Genomic DNA, 7,990 nt, shown 5'->3' with positions numbered 1-7,990 from the left:
CCGGCCATCGACATGATCCTGGCCGACATGTGCGGCGAGATCGTGCAGACGGTGGCCACCGAGGTCCTGCGCTTGGTGGTGCCGGTTCTGGTCGAGCACCTGGAGGGGCGGGCGTCCCCCGACGAGATGAGCAGTGCCATCGAGAGGTGCACGCCGCAACTGGGCGACAGCATCATGACCACCTTTGCCGCGGCCGCCGACGTCCCCGAGGTAGAGTTTGTGGGCGCCAAGCGCTTCACGGCTCTCATCGAGAAGGAAGCCAACGTCCGGATGAACTCGGTTTTGAGTTCGGCCCTCAGTGGCAGCGAGGGCCAATCGGAGCCGCTGCTTTACGTCAACGCGACCATGTCCAGCGTCAACACGCTCTATGAGATGGTGTGCCACGCTCACAAATGTTTGTCTTATTTGAGCAAGATGACGCAACGCTTCTACAGGATGAGCGGCCTGACGCCCGTGGATGTGGAAGCCGCCACCCATTCCGTGGCCGCCATCTTGCTCAAGTGGGCCAAGGAGAGCCGCGAGGAGCCCGACGACGAATTGGCGCGACGCTCCGAAGACGCCCACTCCGCCGCCGAGGACATCATCCAGACAATGGTGCAGTTGCAACAACGCGCCGAGCGCGCGGCGAGCAGCGTGTTTGCCAAACCCTGCATCGACATGAGCGCCATATTGGCGAAGGTCAAGCGCTTTTTCTCCTCGCGCCCCAAATCCTCCACCTGCACCGACGAGCTGGCCGTCAGGAGCTCGCTCAACACGGTCGGACGTTCTCGCTTCGAGAAGATGATGGCGGGCCTCAAAAGCATGTTCCGAAAGGCGCAGCCGCCCTTTGTGGTCAACCTTCCGACCGGACGGTCCGGACAGTCCACCCGCCGCCGTGCGACGGGCACCAGAAGCAGCCAGAAGTCCCGGCCGTCGTCACAGCCTCTGTCCGAAGACGAGCTGAGCAGCAAGTTCGACAGCTTGACCTCCAACCTCATGGACTGGGAGCTGGAGACCTGCACCGAAGAGGAGCGGCGGCAGCTGACCGACACGGTGTACGAGCACCTGATGGCCACGCAGGACGACGGCTCCATGTCGGTCCGGCAGCACGCGTACTGCAACGTCCTCTACGCCATCACGGACGACACCATCAAGAAGTACATGCAGCAGCTGCACCTGTGGCTCAAGGTGCTGCGCGTCAACGCCAAGAGCCGCGTGGAGGTGTCGGGGGCCCTCAATGAAATCGATACCTTCATCTCCGACCTGAGTCACAGCCAGGCGGAGGCCCCCAGCCTGGAGGACGGGTCCAGCTCGGGGGCGGGGGCGGCGTCCCTCCCCACCCGTACCACCACGGCCGTGCCGCCGTCAGGCCCCAGCGTGGCCACCAACCCGCCGGTGGTGTTGCCGTCGCCCACCAGTAGCCTGCACCAGGCGCACATGCGCAGTCTGGTGAGCGCGCTGATCGTCACCCTGGTCATGCGCCTGTCGTGGAGGTACAGATCGTGTACCAAGATTACGGCAATCTTGCCCGTCATCAAGCGTCTGTCTGAGAGGGCGGTGGAGGAGATCAGCCCCAAAATGGCCGCCGCCCTCGCCGACATGGACACCTATGACGCCGTGATCCAGGCGGTGGCTAGAGAACTGTCCAAGGAGTTTGACTCTTCCCAAACGCCGTCGCTGGTCCAGGACCCGGACTTTGACGATGCGGTTTTCAGGCATCTCAAGGTCCAAATTCATCTGCTCAGCAGCGGCGTGCCACTGGGCTCCAACAACTTCCTCTCCACCATGAGCAGGCTTCTCACCAGACCCTTTCTCAGCCTCTTCCGCCCGGCGACCCATCCGCTGGCCAACTTCAATTGAACGGGACAACTCGTATGTCACGGAACACCCGTTCGACCGCAAATAAAAGAATAACTTTTGGTCTGCGCTTTTCTTGAACTATTTCCATCTTTCCAACGGCCTCCTCGTTCACTCTATCGAACGCTTGCGCTTGTACCCTGCGGCCCGCCTATCCTTTACATGATTGTGAAAGTAGAAGTTAGTGCCGTGTCAAGAATTTACACATCAAAAATTCTCACTTGCATCAAAAAAAAAATAAATCAGGCAGCACACCCAAAAAGCTCACGCTCACCAAAAAAAAACAAAAAAAAAAACACTCACCTAAAAATCTCATCCAAAAACCTCTCATGCAGTACACAGTGCAAAAATACTCCCAAAAATTGTCTTGTGCATACATAAAAAAAAAAAGTGCTCACTAAAAAATCTTATTAAAGCCTTATTACTCTCACTAAACACAATTATTTGTGATTTTTTTTCTTTTGCCTGAATGAGTTTTTTTTGTTGTTAAGTTTCGGCGAGCGTGTGAGCCAAATGTCATAACAAGGATGTCACATTATGTAAGTTTTCACGCACATTCAGTCAATAAGCCTCACAGGATTTTGTTCGAAAGGAAAATATTTGGTCGCCCTGGCGATGATCATCGCATCCTTGGTTGCCATGGCAACCAAGAGCACAATGAATGGAAGGAACAATGATTTTTTTTTTTTTAAAGTGTCAGATTGGTTTTGAGGGGACACTCGTCACCGAGCTGTAACCCGAAAAAATAAATGTGCGCGCGTGCGTTAGTGGAGTTGTGATCTGGCAGGTCACTCGTTGCGTGAAGTGATGTCCTGAAAGTTGAAGAAAAAAAAAATTGTTTTGGTTCAACCACGAACATTGTCATCAACATCCACTTTTTAATCGTTAAAAATATAAAATAAAAAATACTTTTGACAATTAGTGCTTCTAATAATCCAATATTTACATCCATACTTTTTTTTTTTTTTTAAATTTAATGACCTTATTTGTTTTCTTACTTTTTTACGTTCCATATATATTTTGTTTTCTTTCTTACAAATTATTTTTCCACCTCTTACTTTTCATGTTTTCTCAAGTTATATTCTGTTTTTTGAAACCAAATCTCCGAGTTGCCTGTGCGGGCGTGCGAGCGACTCACCTCGGTCTTGGCGCGCCTCCAGCTTCCGCCCAGCCGAGTCGACCTGCTCGCATCTGAAGCGGATCCACAAAATCGTAGGGTTGCATGTCAAGAACACACACCAAACATCGAGCGTTCGTTCAGGTTCATCGTGTAACACTCACAGAGGCACGTTGCCGTGATGGCGCACGCCGCCGCCGCCACGCAGCTCGCCACGCTCCGCACCAAACACCTGAGAAACAAAACGATGCGGTCACAACATGACGCGAGCGCCGTAAGTTTTCACGAGTCACAAATTGTAAAAAAAAAAAAAAAGTATGAAACGTTTACCCCGAGCCGAGCATCATGAAGACGAAGACAAGGAAGACCAAAGCGAAGAGAGTCATTGGCGGTATGCCTGAAGGGAAGGGAAAGCGATCAGAACAAAACAAGTCAAAGTAACAACAATAAGAAGAAGAATGAGAGAAAAAAGTAAAATTCATTATGTATAGTATTAAGCATGTAATAAGTAATATTACATTTTACAATAAAAAAAAAAAAGATACTACAAATAATCGTGAATAAACAAACGACCTGCGCGTTGAGACACGTTGGGTTGCCGGCAGGCGTTAGCGTAAAAGGCAGAAGGAGGCGGGACTTCCGAGAGTCCGCCCAGCGACTGGCCAAAGCGCGCGGTTGATTGACAGATTTCTGAGCAAATCTCCTCCTGGATTATCTGCTTGGGGGGCGGGGCCTCTTTGTCAGGAGGGGGCGCCACTTCGCTCGCATCTGACATAACAAAATGATAATGTGCTGAATATTCAATGTCAAATATAGAACATGGACAACACGGTACAGCAGCACGTCTGTCTCGCAGTTTGGAGGGTCTGGGATGAAAACTCACCATAAGTGAAGAAACTGGTGTCGTTGTCCGCTTGGGATTGGCCCAGACCGGACCAGCTCGGCTCTGCCAGTGAAGTGAATCCTTCCCCCTGGGGCCAGTCCTGGTCCTGGTTCTGGAGGAGATCCTGGTTCGCCAGGTCTCTCTTTGGGTCCTGGTCGAGATCCTGGTCCCGGTCCGTCCGAAAGACGCCCCCAAAGACCCTGCTGTCCAGCCAGGTCTGGCAGCTCTCGCTCACATCACTCAGCAGGCGAGCCAAGGAGCTGCCCACTTTACGTCGCCGCCTCCGGAACACTCTGACATCAGCAAAGGCAACAGGAGAGCGTGCTTTCATGACAATGACAAGCAACTGATCAGCCACCCAATGACCGATGGATCCCACCCACAGACCTGACAGACAGATGGACCAACTCACCAACTGATCACCTGACCAATCAAACCCACAACACACCAAGAGGCCAAAGAAACCGAGCCATCCACCATCCGCTGACCAACCAACCGACATATCGAACCGCCCAAACAGCCTCCTGATCAGCTCGCCAACCAACCTCCCGATCAACGAACAGACTTGGTAACCCTTCCAACTCATCGTTTGGACCACAGTCACAACCGGCCGGTCAACTCCCCAAAACCCGGACCGTCACCCACCCACCGACCGAATGATCTGTCCATGCACTGATCAACCCAACAAATGACCAAACAACCCATTCAGCCCATTCCCACCTGAAAACGTTCTCCTTGTAAGACACGCTGGTGGTGCACGGCGTCAAAGACACATTGCCGTCCTCGTCCCACAGGAAGCTGTCGTCGGTCACGGCGTAGTAGCCGTTGGTGAGGAGGCGGGGCGAGCGGCGGCAGCTGCAGGAATGGACGCCGCCCTCTGACGGGGACGCTGCCGACGGCCACGACGAGTGACACACGTACGACGAGTCGGGGGACAGCAGGGACACGTCCAGGCTGAGACGGATGTGCGTATATTGTTCATGGTCATGTGGGAGCAAAATGGATATAAGTCAGGTGATTGCGAAACAGGAAGTGCGCAGAAGTCAGGTGATTGTGAAACAGGAAGTGGACACAAGTCAGGTGATTGCAAGACAGGAAGTGGACAGAAGTCAGGTGATTGCAAAACAGGAAGTGGACAGAAGTCAGGTGATTGCAAAACAGGAAGTGGACAGAAGTCAGGTGATTGCAAGACAGGAAGTGGACAGAAGTCAGGTGATTGCAAAACAGGAAGTGTGCAAAAGTCAGATGATTGCAAAACAGGAAATGGACATAAAGTTGGAAATAGAAGAAAAATCGGGAGGACATATGTCACATGATTGCAAAATAGGACGTGGACATGAATTACATAAAAGTAAAACAATTAGTGGGCAATGGCCATTTGGTAGTGAAACAGGAAGTGGACATGAGTCACATGATCTTGAATCACATTGAGTCAAAATCGCATGCAAGTCGTTACCTCTGATGAGCGGCACTTGACCTCAGACGTCGTTTAATTGGGGAACCTGAAGAGGAAACCAGCATTTACTCAAATTAGCAGCTAGAGAGTGATGATGACGATGATGACGACGTGGAAGAGGCGAAAGGATTGACATACTGGTCCGCACTCCAGAGAAGAAGAGCGACATCTCACTTCTTGGCACCAACGGGGTGACGAGACCAAAGGATGATGGGAGCGTCCGATTGGAACGTCTTCACATACTGTTGTCGCCGTCCGAGCGACCGGTCGCACTACCCAAAATGAGAAACAAGCATAAATTTGCCGGTGAGCATTTTCGGTCAACAAAATCAAAGGAAGGCGAACAGGAAGTGACGTCATGTCCTGAACGCAGACAACTTCATGTCGAACGTCGAACTTGTATCAAGCAGACGAACAAGAGGTTGTTTGTGGGCAGGAAACAGGAGACCGCTCCGGTTTCAGCTTGACAAACGTCCACTTTTGTTGTCATCTTGAAAGATGTTGAAAGAGCTGAACAACCTACTCCTCTCATGACCACGTGACAAAAACTCAAACAATGGACATTGCCCAGTTTATTCTATTCTCACTGAATCAAAAATACATATATTTTTCATGTCATCAAAACGATAAAGCTTAGCTTTTATTTTCATTTCACTTCCTGTTTGTTTTTGAATTTTCTTTCCCCTACGCGCATCATGAGTTTCCCAGCATGCTTTGCGTCGAGCTGCTGATGCTGGAAGCAAACGCGTCACCGGAAGTGGACAGAAAGGGAAAGATAACGTTCAGCTTTTTTTTTTAACACAACACACGTTCTATTAAAAGAGCTTAAAATAAAACGTTACATTTTAATGCAAATTGTCTCCAGACAAGAAAAAATATTGATAGGACGCGGATCTTATTTTTAGCCGCATACCGAACATATTTGCACGATGAAGTCAATGTCATGTTTGCGTGCGCTCTTGTACTTCTATGAAACAAAACAGTTCATTAAATAAACATTAATTGGAACATGGCCAACTCTCGTTAATTTAATATCGCTTTCAACATAAAGTACTCTCCCGTCTTGTCGAATGTTTTGTGCGACAACGCGAAGACGTGGTTGCTGTTTTGACGTGTTGTTAAGCGCTGAAAAAGTGACTTTATAACTCACATGTCGACGATCACCTGCCTTTGGAAGTGCTCTTTTCGATTGTAATGACAAATCCTCCCCTTTTCGTTTTGCGTCCTCTCGACTGTGAAATCTTTTTTCGAATTAACACGGAAAAAAGAAAACAAGAAAGGGTCCCTTTTCGGTGTCTCCCCCTTGGTCAAGAGGCGCCCCGCACACCGGAAGCCGACTTTCAAAATAAAAGTGTAGCCGGTCGGCAGTTTCAAAGAAAAAAAAACTAACAAAAAACTCACCATTTAACTTTGGTAAATGGTCTTTTACTTGTATATTACCTTTCCATCTATTAAGGCCCTCAAAGCGCTGCACACTGCTGTCACAACCACCAGCTGATGACATACTATTAAAAATAAAATAGGCGCCTTACTATACATGGCCATTTCTTTAAAAAAAAAAAAACTTTTGGGATGTTTTTGCAGAAAACAAAACTCAAAACAAATGCGTAGTTTTGTTACCACCCCCCCCCAAAAATTAAAGGTTTGTCAAACTGACCCAAGCGGTCCATTTCTTAACCAAAACGGGGTTATTTTCAACCCAAGTGTTTTGAGGGTGTAGTTTCTTCCCATCACTTCATGAGCCCGATGTTGTTTGTTGGTAATGGGCCAGACAGATGCTTGCCATCCATCAGTCCACAGCATCCTCCATGTGTCACTAACGGTCTATTTTCCCCCTGGTGCTGCCTCGCTTTAAAATGGGTCATTTTATTGTTCTGATTTCTCTTTTCCACAACCTAAAGCCACCCCTCCCACCCCCTAGGGAGTGGAATATGATTTCACAGAACATTAAGTGGATGGCATCTAAGGGAATAGTGATGGTGGCAACGGTGGTGGAGAACAGGGATCTGGCCTAATTAAGTAGTTCTCCACCTTCACCCATCCTCCCTCCTCCCATGTTCCCTCGTAGGTTAGTAACTTTCTCTGCCGAGTGTGAAGGACGAAGGCGACTCATAGTCCACCAGACTTTGCTGTGCAGCAGCCACCAAAGGATACTTCCCACTATTCATAGAGAATAAAACTGCAGGGGTGGGAAGTAATCAAGTAAAAATACTACATTATTGTGCTTAATTGTATTTTGACTTTGCTCGAGTATTTATTTTTAGTCGTCTTTTTACTTTTACTCCCTCCATTTGAAAACAACAAGCATTGTTAAAAAGGCGTAAACTGAGAGCAGTAAAGTCGGCCACTGATAAAATATGGATTGATTGAGATGTTGGCTCTAAAGTGGGGTATGCAAAAAAAAAAAAAAAAAAAAAAAAAGGAGACTTTTGCGGTCAATGTGTTGTCATATGTCAGCCAAAACATTCCAGAATTCTTATGCAGTTTCCCTGTTAAACAGCAGAGTGTGCTAGATATCAGTTATTACCACTCGAACAAGCCAGCCCATGCCAATTAAAGTAGCTTACATCTGATTTGGAGTATAAAAATAAAACAATCATTGGCCACATTTTCCTCCAGTGCGCTATTGTAAAATCCCCACTCACCTCATGTGATCCTTTATCATCCTTGAGACAAAGAGGGGAAATTTGTCCAAAGG

At 48.7% G+C, this 7,990-nt stretch overlaps 1 protein-coding gene across 1 annotated transcript; it reads right to left on the bottom strand.

Moving 5' to 3' along the window:
- Positions 1-2,366: 2,366 nt before the first annotated feature.
- Positions 2,367-6,499, bottom strand: tmem71 (transmembrane protein 71). Its single transcript, XM_088311749.1, has 10 exons — positions 6,443-6,499; positions 5,431-5,564; positions 5,293-5,338; positions 4,557-4,790; positions 3,837-4,129; positions 3,527-3,721; positions 3,284-3,350; positions 3,118-3,185; positions 2,975-3,027; positions 2,367-2,648 (listed from the first exon to the last, which is right to left on the bottom strand). The coding sequence occupies exons 2-10, from the start codon at positions 5,459-5,461 to the stop codon at positions 2,625-2,627; spliced, it is 1,011 nt and encodes a 336-aa protein (XP_088167875.1). The 5' UTR covers positions 5,462-5,564; positions 6,443-6,499; the 3' UTR covers positions 2,367-2,624.
- Between the last annotated feature and the right edge of the window lie 1,491 nt (positions 6,500-7,990).

This window comes from Idiotropiscis lumnitzeri, chromosome 12, assembly GCF_059441095.1.
Source record: "Idiotropiscis lumnitzeri isolate Australia: NSW breed Sydney's pygmy pipehorse chromosome 12, RoL_Ilum_1.0, whole genome shotgun sequence".
NCBI lineage: Eukaryota > Metazoa > Chordata > Actinopteri > Syngnathiformes > Syngnathidae > Idiotropiscis > Idiotropiscis lumnitzeri.
The sequence above is the reverse complement of the archived record's forward strand: the minus strand, read 5'-3'. Positions and strand labels throughout refer to the sequence as shown.